Source organism: Folsomia candida, unplaced genomic scaffold, assembly GCF_002217175.1.
Source record: "Folsomia candida strain VU population unplaced genomic scaffold, ASM221717v1 Fcan01_Sc046, whole genome shotgun sequence".
In the NCBI taxonomy this organism is placed as follows: domain Eukaryota; kingdom Metazoa; phylum Arthropoda; class Collembola; order Entomobryomorpha; family Isotomidae; genus Folsomia; species Folsomia candida.
In genome coordinates, this window is record NW_019091238.1 from 556,187 (window position 1) to 578,101 (window position 21,915).

The 21,915-nt window shown below is 36.2% G+C and overlaps 1 protein-coding gene across 1 annotated transcript; it reads right to left on the reverse strand.

The window, feature by feature from the left end:
* Positions 1–1,976: 1,976 nt before the first annotated feature.
* On the reverse strand, positions 1,977–21,648 carry LOC118433271. The gene is made up of 5 exons (XM_035845032.1): positions 21,141–21,648; positions 3,114–3,172; positions 2,938–3,055; positions 2,508–2,860; positions 1,977–2,441 (listed from the first exon to the last, which is right to left on the reverse strand). Exons 1-5 carry the CDS (start codon positions 21,646–21,648, stop codon positions 2,265–2,267), a joined length of 1,215 nt encoding a protein of 404 aa, XP_035700925.1. The 3' UTR covers positions 1,977–2,264.
* Between the last annotated feature and the right edge of the window lie 267 nt (positions 21,649–21,915).

The following is a 21,915-nucleotide window of genomic DNA, read 5'->3' on the forward strand; positions in this document are numbered from 1 at the left end:
TTCATTGATAATATTAAGGGTTGTTGTTGCAAATATGAGTTGTGAATGCTAGATGCTCCTATTCCTTTGCATAAGAATAGAATCACCAAATATTATGATCTATTCCTGAACCTTACTTTTGCCACTACCTGTCCCAGTCAGTATCTCATTTGGGAAAAAAATTCCTTGTACTTAACTCCTACCCGGAGTGCACTCAAATGAGACACTATTAATGACTAGGGACACCCTTTTCTCGATGACTTTAATACAAAAACGTATTCAAAGACACCTACCTTGTTTATTGTAGAATATAAAAATGTAGAAAATTTTGAACTTTGGCACGATACGCTTTTCTTGGAGCTAAAAACATTGATTAGTTAATGAATCAAATTGTATACCTCTTGGAACAAACCAAATACCACAGTTGGACATCTGAAACTCAAAATTAGATTAAAACCATGATAAAATAATAATGTAACTAAATAAGGGCTGGTAGTGGCAAAATATGGGAATAGTTCTATAACATTTTCAAAGTCTTTTATGTATGTCTACGATATTATGCAAATTTGTATTTCTTGAAATTAATTAATTTAACTTCAACAATAAAAGTTATTGTACAATATTGTAAAGATTTATAAGCGACAAATACACTGACAAACCCATTTCCTACAACTAACACATTCAGGAAAATCTAAAATCCAGTTTAATATTTCTTCCGCCTCGTCTTCATTTACTATTCCGACTTTGAAAAGACGTATACGATGAAGCTCCCGTACAGCATCCTCATCACAAGGCGTTTTATTTGGACCCATGGTTAATAATATGTACATACATAACATTCATACAGATAAATCCCACATACATACATATAAACATAGCACATTCATACAGCTATACATCAAACACACAAACAAACCATAATAAATATGTATCTATTACCGTTATCGTTTCCCAAAATTCGACAATTTTTTGACATTGGATCCTGTTCGCTAAAGTGTTTGGGAAATTCATAGCATCCAGGAAAGATCCATACACCGACGATGTTTGAAACACATTTCTGCTTTTTAAGTTGGACGATTTAACCGCATTAATTATGACTACAAATGGTGTACTCTTTAAAGATAACATTTTGCTTGCAAAATCGACGAATTCTCGCAATATTTTTATCCGTCGACAACATTTGTTACATTGTAAAATCCCCCAAGATTGTTGCTGTGCGACCTTTACCAAAAACTTTTCAAGCATTTCCAAACTACCCATTTTCACCATCAAGAAAACTTTTTCATTTCTTATCCGATTTTGATCATCTAAAGTTTGTTCGGTAGCCAAAAATATTTACTTCAATATTTTTGGAACAGAATTTTTAGTTAAGCCCCTAATTTTTTCAAATCCACCAGAGATCGAATTCAGAGGGGGTTTTTGGTGAATATCTCAGAAACCGACAGCACTTCCTGTCTCCTAGTTCGTTTTCAGATTCTACTCGATCATAAATGACTCTGGGTTTTTATTTCATCAAAATCGGTTGCGAAATGGCAACGTTAAGGCCCCGTGTCACTTTTTAAAACCATGCGGAATGCTTACTTAGGTGTTTTTTAACGTAACTATAGCCTCACCTTAGAAAAAGGGCGAGGGTGGAGTGCGCCTGTTAGGTTTCCCAATCCGGTTACGTTTATGCACACTGTCACGCTTAAAAATCCCGCAATAATATCTTAAATATAGTGTGTTACCGCGAGTGTGGTAATATTACTATCAGCGGTAGCCGGGTGTCTCAATTCCTCCACGACGCGAGAAGGCATTATTTAGTCTCGTATCAGCATTACGTACGCTGTAAATAAAGTTGAGAACAATGGCACACTAGCACAACTATTGTGTAAAATTTACACTGACAAGTGAGAAAGGTAAAATTTACTCTAGGTTGGGCAAAAATCTTTCAAAATTGTATAAATCTTAACTTTTATTCAGTAACTTTTACACAATAGTGGAAATTTTACATAAAATGGAGTAAATTACAGATGGTACATATAATCACATTTATTTATAGTGTTGCAAAAGATTGGGTGGCATGCGGTAATACATAGTGCGGCTACCAGCACAGTATAGGCATATAGGCATATACTTAATTATCTAACAAAATGAATTGCTTGTGCTAGTAACAATAATACCCTTCTTCACAAGTTACATAAATAGGTCGGCCTTTCTTCTAGACCACCATTTCCTTATTATCTAGTTAGAACGCGGTTTGTTAAGTATAAAAAATTGGAAAATTTATGGACATGGACTTTCTGTTACTTCATGTACGCAGGACGATAGCTTTTGCATTCGATTGATGTACCATGCCTGTCCAACGATTTAGGTCCGTAGGTCGTTCCACCAAAATACGCGTCGCATGTAGCACAATTTCCACATGGAGTTGGTGCTTTTACCAACTGAACAAATTTGCGTGCAGAAAATACTACTTGGACCTAAATTTACAGATTCCAATTACTCATATGTACAATCTTGTTCATTAACGCTTCAAATTAAATTACCATCCACTTATCCCCTTGATTAATGATTAAGAAGTTGCCGATTAAATAAACTTCTTTCGGCGGGGTGTCATAAATCCCAGTTGTGAAATTTTGATTGCCGTCTATACATTGTAATTTCCGGCCTTCTCTCATCGTTAGGACGCATTTCCCAGCGCAGATTTCTGATGACGATGAACTGTTGTGTGCCCCATAGAAAATAACATGTCGCCAATTTGAGCCTCGTGCAGGCGGAAGTATGCGGAACACCATTTGCTTATCGGTGTTAATGAACTTCTTGATATCCGAATCAATGTCATACTCTTTCAGTGTAGGCGAACCAAAACGAGCAACTACTAGCTTCGTATTGTTCTGATCTATGAGCAAAATAATAGGTCACGCAATTACGACTGATAATAAATGATTTAAGCTATTTAATCTTATTTGAGTTTACTTAGAAATGCTACTTTTGGGCTACGATCTGGAACAATTGAGTAGTCTTGGGTTGGGATGGTTAAAGTCCCCGTCAGAGCTCCTTCTTTTACGAGGTATGCGGTGTATGGCGGCTTATCCTAATAATATATATATGCACACCATAAATAAACCGTAGTAACGTTAGAAATAGCTCACCCTGTGATAATGGTTTAATATAACTTTGCACCATTGGTGCAGATTAGTTGGGAAAATAGCTGCATACGTATTATACAATTTTGCATCATTGGTGCATATTAGTGGGGAAAATAGCTGCATAAGTATTATATAATTTTGCATCACTGGTGCAGACGAAGTCGGGAAACCTAAGACACAATTTCGACATGATTTCGAGGTTATGTTGTGTCAGGTTTTACTTTATATAACTTGCGGTTAATCTAAACCATTGGTGCAGAACACATCGATTCCCCCAATTATTTCGCACCATTTTGAGTCACGATTCTCTGATACTAATGGTGCTGCTTAGGCTGGTAATAATGGAGCAGGGACATATTAATTCGCATCAATTGATGCAAAAAACTCGTCAACAGACAGACGGACGGACGGACAAGAGGAATTCAATAGCTCCCGTGCTACGCAGGGTGAGGTAATAACTTGGAGCCAAATCGTCACATCGTTTTTAAATATACCGTTCTATTTTTGTCAATGACGGATATATTTCGTCATCAACGGTAAATAGGTCTCAAACTCATGTACCAAACTGGGGTGGCGTCGTTATTCCAATGTTCACCACTTTAATGTAAAAAATCTTATACATATTCGGTCGGATAATAAAAATCGTCCACTTTTTCAAAATAACGACGTCACGTGTATTTGGTACACACGTTTTTTTGAAATATTTCCCTGTGATGACAAAACATTTCCGTATTTATTACCCAAAAATAGACCAAAATTTATGGTACCCTCGTGTTTGACAATTAGTCTTCAATTACTTATTCTCACTATTAGTTATTTAGAGTGTGTGGTAGTAAGTAATCACAAATTTGTACCGTAAATACTCTTTTTATAGCCTGGGCTAAAATGCAAAATTCAGGGCCACAGAGCCGGCTAAAATTTTGAAATATTGGTCCCGAGACCCGGCTAAAATTTTGGGATATTTGCACCGAGCCCCGACTACATATATTAGGAGATCGGCTATAATTAAAATATGGCTATAAACAGTATTTACGGTATATAAAAATTGAAGGCTAAATTTGATGGCACTAAAATAAGGAATTCGTACCTCTCCCACGCATCGAGGGGGTAACACCTACCCCCTCGTCAAATGAGTGTGTAGATATCAAGAATGAATCCTCGCCTAAAAAGGCATCACTCATTGTCGCTGCCGAAACCTGCCGCTCATGACCAACGGTCCCCTTTCTGGTCACACATAGGACAGAGTGATCGGAATAAGGATGTACATTAAATATGTCCTCGACCTATAAATACTTCATTATTACTCACAATGGAGGTCTCCCAACGTATGCTCACAGATTTGGACCAAATTAGCGTAAATCGATCACAAATATGATAAGAATGAATTTTGCAAATGGAACTATCTGCCAATGCGCAGGTTTTGCAAAGATATTTGCATTTAAAAGGGGGCAAAACGCGCCAAAAGGCTGGCAAATGTTTATTTTCCAAACTTGCTGCGCATTTTTCCCGCTTTGGATGCAAATATCTTTGCAAACCTGCGCATTGACAGATAGTTCCATTTGCAAAATTCATTCTTATCATATTTGTGATCGATTGACGCTAATTTGGTCCAAATCTGTGAGCATACGTTGGGAGACCTCCATTGTTAGTTAACACTATAATAATATGCATATGTAAATATGATGAGTAAAACCTTAACGCCGGGAGTTAAATTAGTGAATGGCTCGTGTTCTTTCCAAGAAATAAGAGCGTCTTCCTCAGTGGCACCATTCCGGTATAATCCGACAAGTCTCCGCAGTATAGAACCCTGCCTTTGAATTTATTTGGTCCAGTGTTCAATTGGACAGCACAGTCGACTCCTTCAAGCTAAAAAAATGCAGAAAATGTGCACACTTCGTCCAAGAAATAACAAATACTTATGTACATATGTATTTCCTTAGGTAAGCAAAATTTTTACTCGCAATTTTAATTGCAATGCGGTTTATTAAGGGGTGAAACCCCTTTATAAGATCGTTATGTCCGTCTGTCTGTCTGTCTGTTGGCGCTATAACTTTCGAACGCAATGACATAGAGACTTGAAATTTGGAACATAAACTCATTGCACCAAGGGGACGAAGTGATTAGAATTTGGGGGTCATAGGTCAAAAGGTCACGGCGCCAGGTCATAAGGTCATAATATTTTAAATGACAAATGGGTCGTGTGAGGTGTCAAATTGATAGGGTTTTCAACGCTCTGTCCAATGGGATAGGCCATTTTGACCTGCGACGCTCCCGTGACCGTGGGGACGAGGTCAAAGGTCAAAATGTCGAAATTTTTGTTTTAGTGGTTTTAGACGTATTTTTGAGCGGGGATTTTAGAAATCACAACCATTTTGACCTGCGGCGCTCCCGTGACCGTGGGGACGAGGTCAAAGGTCAAAATGTCGAAATTTTTGTTTTAGTGGTTTTAGACGTATTTTTGAGCGGGGATTTTAGAAATCACAACCATTTTGACCTGCGACGCTCGCGTGACCGTGGGGACGAGGTCAAAGGTCAAAAATGTCGAAAGTTTTGTTTTAGTCGTTGTAGACTTATTTTTGGGCCATTTGAAAATAATTGAGATTAAAGGTGAATTAATAATTGGATAGTCAAGACTCGGGAACAATACAAGCAGAAGTTTGATCTTGATCACTACTAAAAAAAATAGTAATAATTATTAAAGTAGTAATTATTGTGTACCCAGAGTTCGAAGTTATAATGATCACATGCAAATACATGCATGACTTTGTTTCACCCCTTGGTTACAGTCGTTTGTAACGGTTTATTTAAATACATTTCCAATATGAATAACGAATTAAATATGAAAAATCATTTTCGATCAAGTACTTACATCGACTCGAAATGCTCCTTTAAGCTTCGTAGTAAAAATTGCATGATGTGCAAAGTTGGGGCTGTAATCCTTCACTATTCCGAATTTGATAATCTCACTTGGCGAAAAACCCACATTTAAATAGTATCGTCCCCCTAATCCAGCTTGAACCTGACTACGACCCTCGAAATAGTTAACTAACTTGCTTACACTGAACCTCCCACCATCAAAGTTAGGAATTTCACTCATATCGAACTTGATGTCTAGAGTGTAGTGTAATTTTATAAAAATTAAAGTCGTAAAATCTGGAAGAAACAGGGCTAAAAAATTCTGACTGCGAATATTAAATGGACAAACTAAACTGGGAAGAAGAGGAGACTGATTTAAAGTTTCTGGGATGGAAAAGGTATTCTGTACGATAGTCAAATTTCATGGACAATGGAGCATCTTATCTTTTGTAGCCGTACATATTTACGGGTCAACCTGGACATTTAGCATGGGTAGGGACGGATGTTAAAATCTAATGATGTTTATGATTGAGATTAACTAAGGTATGTATCTATCTATATATATATATATATATATATATGGATGACGCAGAAATAAGTACTCTCACATTACTTGTGGGTTGACAATTGTTTACCATAGATACATATGTGTGTACATATGTACATAGTTAGAGATATCCCTACCTTTGATAATCGGTGATTAACCGTTCGTTAACAGCAGAGTGCGTGCAAATAAATATGTAACGATGCACCTATGTACTATGCATTCGTTTATGTAGCTATGTATGTAAGTACCTATACGTGTATGGTAATTGAGATTCAACTTGGTAACTTGTTGAATTGGATTTGTGTCAAATAAATTTGCAGTTACATAAATACACAAATGTCGGGCCAAAATGAAGTGCAACATTAGCTAAAAACACGCCTTGCCTCTTACCAATTGTTTGGAATTCGGGTTTATTAATTTCAGTACTTACAATGGAGGTCTCCCAACGTATGTATGCTCACAGATTTGTACCAAACTAGCGTCAATCGACCACAAATATAATTAGTATGAAATTTACAGGTAGAACTATCTGCCAATGCGCTGACTTTGTGGAGGTATTTGCATCAAAGGCGGGAAAATCGGCAGCATATTTGGAAAATCAAAAATTTTCCAACGTTAAGGGTGCGCTTGCTTCTCTTTTTACATATACCAATACCTCCGCCAAACCTGTTTATTGGCAGATAGTTCCATTTGCAAATTTCATACTAACTATATTTGTGGTCGATTGATGCTCATTTGGTCCAAATCTGTGAGTGTACGTTGGGAGATCCCCGTTACTAAATAAATACCAATAACCTTGGCTCGACCTTTGATTACAAATTAACACAGGTACATACACGGGTAAATATTCTGGAAATTTCAAACATTTGGATTGGATTCGTGATCTTGGTTCTGAAGAAATCAAACATTGGGTGTGTCAAAATGACAGAAAAGTAGCTCATCAAAATTTAATTAACTTTCCGTCATGACTTAAATAATGTACAAATATATAGTCATCATTATTGATTGATTGATTGATTGATTTATTGCATTTAAAAATCCGAAGGACATTCTTACCTTATGAAAAGATGTCATTAAATGTACATATCCTCTGCAAATATAAAATCTACACTTTCTACAAAAAGTGCGTATACGGTGGCCCATGCCAAAATTTAAGTCTACTTTTTCTACACTTCAGTCGCTACTAAGCAAATGTAGCAAATGAAATTTCTAGGAAATTTATCGAGGACTTCGAGTATGGTGGTCGTTTTTCAAAATTTCGGGAGCGGGAAAAATAATGATGGGGGAAGAGCGAAATCTGTGAATTTCATCCCAAAAAAGTATTGATACGGTTCATGATTTTTGGTTTCAAAGTTACGTTTTCGAACTTTTTGCACCAATTTCATTTCTTGTATGATTTGGTAACTATCAGGAGTTATTTTGAAAACAAAATATAGTCAAGTAATTTCTTGCATGACAAAGAAAACCGCGAAATTTGGATGAAGAACGTTGTACTGGAAGTAAAGGGAAAATATGATTTCCTACACGAGAAACTTATCCGGATTGGACTAAATTTCTCCACATACTAACGGCTGGAGACTATGAATTCAAAAAGTTGCTCAGAAATTGAAATCATGTCGGTTATTGACCATCAATACACAAATTTCGCATAAAAATGAGACACGTTGTCGGACTAATCGGCAAATTTTAGCCAATATCCTGATTAGAAAATTTATTTTGGAGTCTGAAATTGCTGCTTAGACCAGAGGACAACTTTTAGTTTCCATTTCAGACAATGTATTTCGAAATTCTCCGAAATTGAAAGGTTGCAGAGGTGTGTAGCAATTTGGAAATCTACACTGCCGAGCGAAATAAATTGTACGGTGACGGTCTCCAGATTCAAATGACCACAACTCCACGAGTTGTCGGGTTATAATATTCAACTTTATTTTATTTTGTACATAATGTAATAGTAATTAATTGTCAACCACGTTTTGTTCAAAAAACTCAATGAAGTTTCAAAGAATTGGGGTTATATAAAAAAAGTCAAAAAAATTAAGTGCGAAATAAATTGTACCCCACTATAAAAATTACAAATAAAGAATAGAAACTCATAATTTTGTATTGAATGTAACTCTAAATAACGTGTGGGCTGTCGCAAACTTGAAATCCATGCATTACCACGAGTTTGCATGGATTAAACCAACTTTTGACGTGATGTTTTGATCCGCTTCAAATATTCTATTTTTAGGATGTTTCCCGTTCGAAACAGTCAGTATTCGGACTTGTCCTTCTATCCGGCCCTACAATTGCTCGAATAGGTAAGTGCTTGAAGAATTTGGAGGATCACGCAACCCCGAAAGCTTGATTTTAATAACAAATTCAAATGTTCACCTTGCCACGTGCTTGGGGCCATCGTCTTTTTAGAATACAAAACGTCGCCCCGGACTATGTGTTGCTGAATAAATTTTCATATGTCTGCTCAAAACATTTTATCACTTATGCTGGTTCCTCATTTCATTGAAAAATTAAAAATTCCAGTGAGTGAATGGCCCAATACATTATCAGACCATAGCACGATCAACCCCACGCTTTACCGCACGTTGCAATTTCTTCAATTGTGTCCTTTTGTTCGCCAAACTCGAATCCACTCATATGTTCAAAAAATGTTAAATGTGTTGCTTCTGACCACCAAAGTAAGTTCCAAAAGCCTTCGCCATTCGGAAACCGCTATTTCAAAATTTCATGCTTTTTCCTTTGATTTTTTAGATTAGCAAATTTACTTCTTTTTAGGTGTATAGTTCATGAGGCCATGATTTCTTATGAACCAACTTTGGTGTCACCATATTTTGAGCAGTAACGCAGATTTTTAACATACATCTGCAACAAAACTTGTTCTTGGTCGACGTTTTGTATTCCAAAAAGACGATGGCCCCAAGCACGTGGCAAGGTGAACATTTGAATTTGTTATTAAAATCAAGGTTTCGGGGTTGGAAGATCATCCAACTTCTTCAAACACTTACCAATTCGAACAATTGTAGGGCCGGATAGAAGGACAAGTCCGAATATTGACTGTTTCGAACGGGAAACATCCTAAAAATAGAATATTTGAAGCGGATCAAAACTTCACGTCAAAAGTTGGCTTAATCCATGCACACTCGTGGTAATGCATGGATTTCACGTTTGCGACATCCCACACGTTATTTAAAGTTACATTCAATACAAAATTATGAGTTTCTATTCGTTATTTATAATTTTTATAGTGGGGTACAATTTATTTCGCACTTAATTTTTTTGACTTTATTTATATAACCTCCATTCTTTGAAACTTCACTGAGTTTTTTGAACAAAACGTGGTTGACAATTAATTACTATTAAATTACGTACAAAATAAAATAAAGTTGAATATTATAACCCTACAACTTGTGACGTTGTGGTCATTTGAATCTGGAGACCGTCACCGTGCAATTTATTTCGCTCGGGAGTGTAGATTGCACTGACAAATTATTTAAATATGGTCACTACTTTAATACTTGAAAACCCGTCCATTGGAAATTATTTAAATAATAAATAATAAATAATCCTGCACACTTATTTATTTTTAAATAATAAATTATAAATAATTTTCAAGCGTTATTTAAGCATTATTTAAATAAGTTCTTATTTAAATAACGCAAGTCTGTTTGTTGATAGTGTATTTCTGGGTTCTCAAGAATTTAAGAAGTGAACTTTCAAAAATAATGTGTAAGGGTGCATGTTTAAAAGTACGAGAATTATGAGAGTCAAGACGGCCATTGTGGGTTGACTTTTTTTTACACAATTTATTGTCCCAATATTTCGACAATTAATTAATTGTCTTTTTCAGGAGAGAATATAGAGATGCAAAAAAAACATTTTTGTGTGTATATATTTATCAGTAAAAGATTATGAGTCATAAAATAGATTGTTAAATTACAGTCAATGTAATAAAGCTGATGTCCAAATCGGGTCTATTATCATTCCATCTTTTTGAGTCATGGCTGTTTTTCAACATCGATGAAGGTCCATGTCCATACCTTGTTTGAAAATTCTTGCGAAATATTTCTGCTCGGTCTCAATTATGGCGGCAGCATTAAAATCAATTTCATGTGATAATTTCTGAATGATTAAAAGAACATATCGATGTGATTAATTGGAATTGTTGAAAGCATTTTTTTTATTTTTAAAAAACATGCATTCCAATTTAATTATCGGAAACATCTTCAAATCAACATCATCAAAATCGATTTTCTCAAGAAGGGTGGGATTTTAAATATGCATTGGTTCAGCAAAGCAGGAGAGGGATTTCATTAAATGCAGATCCGACCACACTCTATGAATTGCATAATGTTCACCCCTCGTAGTGCATGTATTTAGTTTAGTAGAATTCTCACTCTACGATACAGTTCATACTGTTACGAATAAAAACACACGATACATAAGTTAGTAGAATTCTATCAAATGAGGATTTGCATAATTTATATGATTACGACGCAAAATGGAACAATTTCCTTGCATTTTCCGAAATTATGTCACGCTTCCATGTCGACAAAAATAATTGGACGGATCAAGGATTGAGACACGTTTGAAAAATGGATTTCGAATTTTTCGAAATTTTTCGAACTTGGAATTTCAAAAAAGTACAGAAAAAAATATTCGTAGAATTTTAAAATTATTGAAATCACCAGAATCAAAACTTTAAAAAATCCTTATTACTTTTTTATAATTCTAAGTTCGAAAAATTTCGAAAAATTCGAAATCAATTTTTAAAACGTGTCTTAATCCTTGATCCGTCCAATGATTTTAATCGACATGGAAGTGTGACATAATTTCGGAAATCGCAAACTGTCGATATTACAAGGTTCCGAAGAAGTTTCGAATTTTCCCGCCCAGAATTTCTAATTAAAATTTTTGCTTGTTTTTTTTCAAAGAAAATAAATAAGATTCTGGGCGGCATTAGTTAAAATAAGGCATAATCACAAATTTTGGACGGTCTGCGGCATACAAACCAAGGTTTCGGGTGCAGGGCCCGTTTAGGGGTAAGGCAGCCTAGGCAACTGCCTAGGGCGCCAAATTCCCAAGGGCGCCGTCAGGCGCCCGGCTGTACACTAGATAAAAACGACAAATTCGAAAATTGGTAAATGATTTTCTGATATCCGTTCAGAGTGAGTGGTCATTAGGAATTTTAGGAAAACATAAATAACGCGTTGAAACGGTCTAATTATTTGAAACTTTACAGTTCTAATTTATTTGACATAGTTTTGGACAAATAAATTTTGTCCACAGCAGGCACGCCCCGAATTTTGGAAGGGATAATTGCTTGGGGCGAAAATTCTGAGGGCGCCCCTAGGCGCACAAAGGTTTCTTGCGCGTGCACTAACAAATTAATTGGTGTTAACGAAATTGGTCTAAATTTAGAAACTGTAAAAACTATCTTGTAAGTTCTAATATCAAGTTTTAATCTTAATTTCTTATCGTAAAAGTGATTCGGAGCACACATATAATAATTTAAATCATCGCGTATGTAGAGGGCCCCAGAGAGGGGTAAGCGAGCCGTGCATGGGGCAGAAGAGGGCGTCGCGGATAAAATATGATATATTAAGTTCTTTATCAATATTTTTAATGTTGTCGGAAATCTGGTTTGGATTGGATGTATTTTTGGTTGTGGAAAAATTATGGATTGGATTGGATTTTGGATTCAAATGGATCAATGGTCTAATGTATGGTTTGGATGGTTTAGAATTCTGGTGACAAAAGTTAACGACATGGATAAATTGAACACTCTAATTTCGTAGCTTATCTTATCAGCCAAAATACATGCAAGTCGCTTTGTAAATTTATGCATACATAGAAATCATAACCAAAAAATTTTGTCATTCTTAATATTTTATTTTAGTTATATATATCTACTTATGTAGCCTACAACAGGTGACTGTATCGGCGGTGGGTGTGTGAAGTAGTTGTGAATTTGGCAATGGTAACGAGGGCCAAATTAATTAACATTTTCAATTAGATTGACGGCCATGTAAACTAGTTCTGTTATATTAAAATACTAAATCAATGCTTTTAAGCTGGATTTTATTTGTTTAGTTTAAAAGTAGGGCTAGATTATATAGATTTTTTATTTGGTTTAGCTGGTAGTCGATTTTTAATTGTTCACAAATTATGGATTGGATAAATTCAAAAAATGGATAATGGATTTAATGGATTTTTGGGGACAAAACTAAAAATGGATTGCAATCCATCCATGGATGGATTGGGTAAATCCAAATGGATGTTGGATTGGATGGATTTTTGGTCTTGGCAATCCATTTCACCTGTACCACAGGTGCCAAAATTCAAATTAATTTTTTCAAACGCAATGCCCTTAACTGCTTCAGATGTGGAACGCACATTTACACGGGACCAATCTAACAATAAGTTTGTGTTGCTGATGTGATTACAACTGTTCTATTTAACTTATTTAAAAGGAAACATCTGGATATTGTAATAAAAAGAGTAAAATAAAGTCGCATGGGCACTGTCCACAGAGATCCGTGATTAATTAATCGTGATTAACGGATTAAGGATTGGGATTAAATATTAATAACCCTTAATGCTTAATCCCAACGAAAAACTGTGCAATTGATCTTTAATTCTTAATCCCGACGATAAATTTTCACTCCATTAATCCTTACTGCTTAATCCCGACTAGCGTGCCCAAATTACTAATCCTTAATCATGATTGGGATTAATTCTCACGAGAGATTAATCACTGGAAATTGACTTGAGCGAGGTAATAGTTATTCTAAACCATGCGATATGTTTCCATTCTTTCTACTTTCATATTCTGAAATTAAAATGCATTATATTTTTTAACTTTAAATTGTTGCATCTACAAAAATATTGATTCAATTGTTAATCATGGCGAACATCAATCTACCTGAGATTCGCCATTCTTTTTAACCGGCACATTCTTTGATATCGAACTTGACAAGTCTTGCTGCTCTTTAAAGGCTAGAGGCATAGCTTGTGCACCAAATCGTGCCATATGTAATTGGTGGGAATATTTAGCCAATATCAAATTTTATTTTGTACTTAACAACGCAATCCTATTATGCATTGCACATTTTGTATGTATTTTATTTGACATAAGAATATCGCTGTGTCAATAATTCAACACAATGTTAATCAAGAATTAATCAGGATTAATTAATCCTTAATCCCGAATACAAAAGCATTGTAAATTAATCCTTAATCCCAGCAAATTAAATTAACCCTGGATTAATCTAATCCCGGAATAACATTAATCCTTAATCCTTAATCCCAACAAAAAACTCAATGATCACGGATCTCTGACTGCCCATTATGTAGTATAATCTTTCGAACGATATGGACATAAAGTTAAAAAAAATTAAATCCTGCAGAACACTTAAATCGACTAAAAGATGTGCTGGAAAATAGACCATTCAAAGTATATACTACGTAAACTATTAATTGGATCACCCTGGTGCTGCCGTGATCCAAGATCGTGCGCTGGTGCGATGGTCAGAATTTATAAAATATTTCGGGTCAATGCTGAAAATTTGGGATGCGGAGGAAACAAACCCCACTTCTATTCTTTTCTCTCAAATTTATCTTCACTCTTATTTCATAATTATAAAACACAGTTATGTATTGCGATGTATGGTGCTGTTCACGAGCTTCTTATCGATCCGTTTTCGAAACCTCTGGTGTGGGTTTAGTACAACTGTAGCTGAGTTCACTTAATTTTTTCAGTTGAGAGAGCCTGGCTACATAGCAGAGCTGGCCAAATTACTTGAAACTCAAATTACAAATTACAAATTACAATTACAATTGCAGCATTGCTTCAATTACAATTACAAATTACAATTACTCTAGAAAGCTCAATTACTAATTACAAATTACAATTACTTCTCTAAAAAAATTCGCTTCAATTACAATTACAAATTACGTAATTGAATTACATCACAAATTACTAATTGCATTATAGATTTTTTATTGAGCATTCATCATTTAATATTCAAACAACTTAAATACTTGTTCACTTTTAATAATGTAAATGCTTTTACTTCAAAATTTCCAGCTGTAAAAAAGTAATTTGCAGGGGAAATTTTGCGAATGAAAGCATTTATTAGTACATTGTTAAAAGTGAACAAGTATTGCAATTATAGTAAATGATGAATGTTCGTTAAAAGATCTCAATTATAATTAGTAATTTGTCTTGTCATATAATTCAATTGCATTACTTTTAGCATTTACATACTTATTTTCATGCATAACCCCAATGTGACGAAGGATTTGTAAATCCAAGTTATTAATTCTGATTCAGAATTAATAACTAGGGTTCACAAATTCTTTCAGAATTTTTAATGTAATTAAAAAATTTTCTAATGCGAAATAATGTTTAATTTAATCCAAAAAGTAGAAGTCAGTGAAACGTTCACAAAAGCATTGGTTTTTGATTGGTTATATTCACGATAGATGGTGATTTAGTAATTGTAATCGAATTACAATTACACCATATTGAAATGTGCAATTACAAATTACAAATTACCAATTACATTTAGTTCAATTACAAATTACAATTACGTTTGTTGACTGAAGTATTGAAATTACAAGTTACAATTACCTGAAAACATTAAGTGAACTCGACTAAAATTTTATTAGGCCGACGCTAGAGTTTTCAAAAACGGCTCTATAACAGCTGGTGAACAGCACTAACAATGTACAATATAGATTCGCCTTTAATTTCATGAATCATGGAATATATAATTTGCACACTGACAATGCAATGACGCCAGCGGTCTCGCTCCGATTTTGACGAAATAACGATAATTATGTAGCCTTAGATAAATAATTGAACACATGTTTCGGGATTTTTCATAATGCTCAGTTTAAGCAAGGTTATGATGGTATAAGTGGCCGAACATTCGCATTTTTTTCCCATAAAAAACGAAAAACGAAACATTTCACGAGAAAAATGCGAATTTTCGGCCACTTATACCATCATAACTGTAATAAATTGACGGCGATGAGGACTGTATAATTGTGTGTGTGTGAGTGTGGTGTGACTTTTTATGTGTAACTGATGGTGGCGTGAATGTGATCGTGTGGACGTAAATAAGGGCGGTGCGGTCACAAATAGTTACTTGGTGTCATTAGTTATTTGTCACAATTTCGGTATGTTACAAATATTTAGAGTGTTCTGTGACGAGGGGAAAAAGAAAGATGTTATTAATTTGAAGGTTGGAGAGACACTGGCACTTTTTCACAATTGTTCATGGTTATCACTTCAAAAGAGAGACGCTAACTTTACAAAATCACATCCTCCTCTCCTCTTCTTGACAAGAAGGGACACATTTGAGTTTAATTTAATTAAGGAGGAGGAGAGGAGAGGTCAAACATTAAAAATATTCATAATGAGGAGATAAAATATGGGCACAATTCCCCATCAACAGTAGTCTGGCTGGAGCCGTTCAAATTTCCCTTCCGGACTCCAGCCTCAAAATCCATACAAAATCTCAAATTGTCACATCATGTAAAATTCCATTATCTTTTAAGGTTCAAGTATGTAAATCGCAATCCTAGTCATATTCCTAAATAATTATCCTAATTCTCGACGACAATAACTTTGCTTAAACTTAGCGTTATGAAAAATCCCGAAACATGTGTTCAATTATTTACCCAAAGCTACATAATTATCGAAGTTTCATCAAGATCGGAGCGAGACTGCTGGCGTCATCGCATTGTGAGTAATATTTCCGCAACTATTCTGATACAAATTATCAATTGCACCTACAGTACAAATATTGGATTTACTAAAAATAGTACGGACAACTTAGGATCAGATAGAGGAATAATAATAAACGAATAATAAACGTTCTCCCTTAGGGGAGAACGATAAATTATGCTCAGCAAAAATCGGAGCCTTACCCCCTCCCCCTTCTCGCGTGACATTTATTTATATATATTTACGTCCCTTAATAAATGCAATAAATGTTTGAAATATATGTAAAGTGCAGCTGAAATTTATAGCAATATTAAATGGTTCACAAAGGAGTATCAGATGGTTAACAGAGGGATTTCTGCACAGGCGGATAACTGGGGGCGCCAGAAAAATTTTGCCTAGGGCGCAAATATGCCCAGCCCGGGGCCTGTTCGGGTGACATTGACAAGTGGCATTAAGTGACTGACATTAAGTGGCATTAACCGGTTGTTGTCACTTGACGTTTGGTGACATTAAGTGACAAGTGACATTAAGTCTAAAATTGGGGTAAAATGAGAGGGAAATCAGCGCGGATCATGAGATTTTTCATCCCAGCCGGTTTTGTTTAAGGCATATTATGTAATTAAAAATGTGTAAATACTGAAAATTAATTAATTAAGTACGTGCAAGTGTCAGGAATGAATACCAAAATCTTGTACACATGATAGTAAATAAATGTTTACAAATGATTTTTGTGCACAAGTGCAATAAATCGACACAAGCGACTTTTTAATTTTGTACTCTATCATTTTCTAATCACGACTCGGACAACTTCTGCTTTTATCTTTTTCGTGTTGTTAGACCTTGTTTGACTCGCTTTTCATTGTGCAAAAACTTATAAAAATTGTTGATAAAGCTAAAGCATGTTTTTCCGGGCTTCTGGTTAAAACTATTACGTTGCTTTGTCAAGATGCCTCCAAGTGTAGACAAACTTCTCTCAATGATCGCCGTGTTGCTCAAACAGCTTGCTATTGTGATGCATTATATTAATTCCTTTAATTAAAATAAACAGGTAAAAATATATTTACATTTGTTCATGCTCATAATTGGCACAGGTACAAATTGACTCAGGCGCAACGCAATATGAATGAAACAATACTTAATTCTATTAAAACAAGCTAAGGCGTACCTTTCTGATCTAAGTCCCCCTGATGTAACTTTAAATTAAAATTCAGTTCAATTGTGTTTTATTATGAGAAGCGATGCATTTGTAGCAAATTCTGCCTTAATCAACACCGGCTGGGATGAAAAAACTCATGATCTGCGCTGATTTCCCTCTCACTTTACCCCAATTTTAGACTTAATGTCACTTGTCACTTAATGTCACTTAATGTCAGTGTCATGACATTAAGTGAAAAAAGTGGCATTAACGAAACCTTGATACAAACGGAATTAGATCGAGTCCATTTTAGGAGGAGAACGTGCGATGTTTGCCACGCCAAATTTTGATGCCCTTCGGATGCGTTGTAGGACTTAAGCAGGACCGGAAAAGGGAAGGAGGGTTCGACTTTATCGGTCCATTTGGGCCTGGGCGGGATAGGCCTAGCCCGAAAAAAGCCCGAGCCCGACTCACCTCTACTTCATTGTGTATGCAAGTTCAGGTTAACTTATTAATTTAGTGTCAATATTATAAGTACTTACTCTTCAACTAAAATGGTCAGCCACCTCATTAATCACGCGTTCGCGAAATAACGACTTCGAAAACCTTCCCGTATCGCAGAAAATGTGCATGTGAGATTTATGAAAGTCAGGTGACTCGCCCTATTAGATGGAGAGTAGGTCTTATAAATTTGCATCGATATGTTGTCCTAGCTGAATAAATAAAACTTTAAATAATCAATTAACTATAATCAATTCTGTATGTATGAATGTGTGTATTTGTTAATAAAATAAATGAAAATGGCCAGGCCAGGCCAGCGGCGGTAGCACATTAAAGGCTAATTGTCGACTGTTAAAGCAGGACCCCATGGTTTAAAATTTCGGTACAATTGTTCCAGTAAAAGAATTTAAATAACTCACTAATTTGTAAACGTCGTGAACATTACAAAGTCAACCACGTAGTCCCGCCAGTATTATGAAAGGTTCTCATTTCACCCCTACCATGTTACGTTCAATCTTGATTAAGCTGCACTGAATTTGAAAATATTTATGAGAAAGGGTAATTAATTAAAGTATTTTAAATAAACCCTCCAAACGAATGCAAATAAGTAGCGTCGGAGCGATTCCAGTTTCCTTTAACGTTTCTCCGTATATGACCTCGTCCTAACGGCCATGAGGTCAAAAATCTTAGCGTCCTTGAAATCTCAGTCAAATTTCCTTCAAAATGACACCCCATATGACGAGTATGACCTTTCTTGACCTTTGCCCTCGTCCTCAAGGTCATGAGGTCAAAAATTTTGACGCCATTGAATTCGTGATGAAATTTCCTTTAAAATGACACCCCATATGAAAATTAAAGTCAAACTTAATTTTGACCACACCCCCTGGCGCTGTGGGGTGTGGCCCGATTGACCCCACTTTCGAACTCGACCGAGAACTAAAAATCAGAAGCACAATGGCGAAAACGGGGTTTGATTATGTTGACTCGTTCTTGAGATATCCTGCTTACAGACGGACGGACGGACGGACAGTTGGACAGACGGACGGACAAGACGATCGCAATAAGTAGCTGACGCTACTTAATAAATACAAAAATTATTAAGTTGTACATAAGGTTGCTTGCTTACTTGCTCGGAAATTTACACGGTTACGAAGAAATTCCGTGTTTACGTTCCCTGCATAATGTGGGAAAGAAAAGTAGCATGATTTGTCAGTGGAAGGAAAAGAGTGGCATAGATATGGAGTAGCGTTCAATAGCTCAGTGGTTAAGGCGTTCGCCCGGTATGCGAAAGGTTCAGGGTTCGATTCCCTGATTGACTCTCCTCTATATTTTTGCACATTCTACGGACTTCCAGCTGACAAATAATGCCTACAATAATATTTAGTGTACGACTCTTCAATACAAAAAAGATTGACAATGCACTTTAATTCACCAACCTCTTCAGCACTCCTTTGTCGAAAAAGATCTGACCATTGACATCTTCACTTGACACACTTTCCCTTCCAATAATAAAATTTGAGTTAGAAATAAATACATTGATATGTGTGAACACTCTTAAAAATTGTACGACCAGTTTGAAAGTATGGAATTTCTGAATTAACCGAACTTTATATACTAAATCCAAACTATGTAACCTTTCCACTTCTTTTCCGGACTGTGCAGTGTGACCGATTTGAAGGGGTGGGTAGTGGTTCTATCCTATCCTTTTCATGTTAATTATTTATAACATGGGACATCTTGGCCACACCAGGGGGAGTTAGGTTCAAAATTCTCCGAAAATTTAGCACATTCTTTATGCACGCCCCTTATCAAGTTCACCTTGCTCTGGATTAAGTATGTAGTTTGGTTAATATCGAATTCTGACTCTATTTAAATTCCACAAAGGTACCATTATTTTTAAGAGAGTGACACAAATTTCTGGTCCATTTACTGGTACACTCTTAGCAAAATTGTATTAAATCATTACCGACCAGAGTGCATATGTAACATATAACTTCACGGTAATAAATAAAGGAACGTCTATAACTTGTGTCCCGCGAATGAGGGGGGGTTCAGGGCTCCAGTGATATTCATCGTGCCTATGTATCCGACACATGTTAAGGGGGAGAAAGTGGGGTGGGGGGGGGGGGGGTTCTAGAAAATCTAAAGTTTTGCATTACATAATTTTTGGACGGCACCTGATTATCGTATACATAGTAATGCAATATGCCGCTATGGTAATAAAAATATTTGTGACCACATTTTTAAGAGTACGTGGTACACCCATACATACATGAATATATTGTCTGACCATTAAATGAAAATAGTTATATGTGCATGCAAAGGCAGGTTAACAAAGTTTACACTAGAAATATGTAAATGTGTATAAAAACAGGTCCCCATTTATTTTTACACTTTACTTTTTTGGTTGTCTTTATTTTACTACGAGTTGTCTGACAACCCCATAAAAATTGATTGGGAAATAAACTTTACGCTACCGGTTTCCCCGTCGCGAATTGGACCCAATTTCATTTATTTATGTAAATATGTATGCAGGTATGTATCTGTGATCAAGTAACATTATTTGTATGTCAAATGTGTACGCACTAAATTGATTTTAACAACTCCGGAATCCCACTAGTTTCACATAGTGTACATTATTTATTCATGAATGAACAAACATATTTTTGTAAATACACTGTGTAAAGAAAATTTCGCCCCATACGTTTTTTGCGCGAGTTTAATCGTTCGAACAGCTATATTTTTTTGACAAACGGTTTCGCGATTCGATTTTTTTAGACAATGAGACCAACTGTTAAGCAATCACGAGCAGCAACTCGCAGCAAAATCCAAGTTCTACACGAAGAGGGATGTATGTATGTATGTATTATGTGAGGAGGATTTCTGCCCACAGGGGCAGCAGTCCAGCCGCGCAGGTCACCATTTGGACCTATTGCAGACACCTCAATGCACTCGCATGCGATTATTGTGTCGGAGTCTCTCTCGATTCCCCAGCTACAAAGCTGGCGAATCTACCAGACCTTAAAAAGCCCAGTACAGTTTTGAGAGGATACTCCCATACTTCCTCCATCCTTAACGTAGAACGAAGAAAGGTGCTAAATCTCAGGGCGCTGTATGCTGGACAATCTGTAAGTATATGAGCCATTGTCTCGTTCCCCTCCCCGCACTTTTCGCAGATAGGGGATTCAACTAGACCCATCTTATACAGATGCCCATGCAAATTACAGTGCCCTGTAATTGCAAAATTTGTTAGCCTCATACTTTCCCTCGTGGGCCCAAGCGATTTCCCACTGAGACCCTCATACGGCATTGGCAGGGCCAACTTTGAAAACTTACAACTAAGTAAGTTGGACCAATAGACCCGATGTTCCTTCTGAGCCCATTGTTTGATGGAAAATTTTCCAATTGCCGGGTTGACAGGGATAACTGGCTCTGGACCGCAAGTTGTTATACTAGCAGCCTCTTTAGCCAATTTATCCACGTCTTCATTACCCCATAAACCCCAATGAGAAGGGATCCAATGTAGGGTAATGTCTTTGTGAATGCTCCATTGCTGCAGCGCCCTATGAAGCTCCATCGTGAGGGAGGAAACCAACCGCTCACTAAGAAGAGAATCAAGGACGCTGCGATTGTCAACAAAGATATTCACTTCCTTGTGTAAACTTGGATTTTCTGACATGTAGTTGCACGCCGAGAGAACCCCAATCTGTTCAGCCTGGAAGACCGTGGCATATTCACCAAGAGGTATAAAGCCACTAGCCCCATCCATGAACTTACCACCTTCACCAATTATGAAGGCTGCACCAGATCCACTCTTACACTTAGACCCATCCGTAAAACAGAGGAGCCCTGGTAGCTTAGAGTGGTCGTCGTATGTATCTTGCCATTCATCCCTGACAACGACCCGTATTTTGAAATTACGAGCCTCGGGAGGTTTGACAGAATTATAGTCATACGGAAAACTCAACTCAGGTATTTCCTGAGCCAGGTTTGAGCATAACTCAATGTGTGTGGTTCTCTTCAAACCACGACCGTA

Coding starts and splice junctions, on each gene's coding strand:
- LOC118433271 (XM_035845032.1), bottom strand. CDS start 21,648: ATGGATGGGGCTAGTGGCTTTATACCTCTTGGTGAATATGCCACGGTC. Junction 3,173..21,140: donor GCTTGGGCCCACGAGGGAAA/GTATGAGGCTAA, acceptor ATACGTATGCAG/CTATTTTCCCAACTAATCTG. Junction 3,056..3,113: donor TATTAAACCATTATCACAGG/GTGAGCTATTTC, acceptor ATATATTATTAG/GATAAGCCGCCATACACCGC.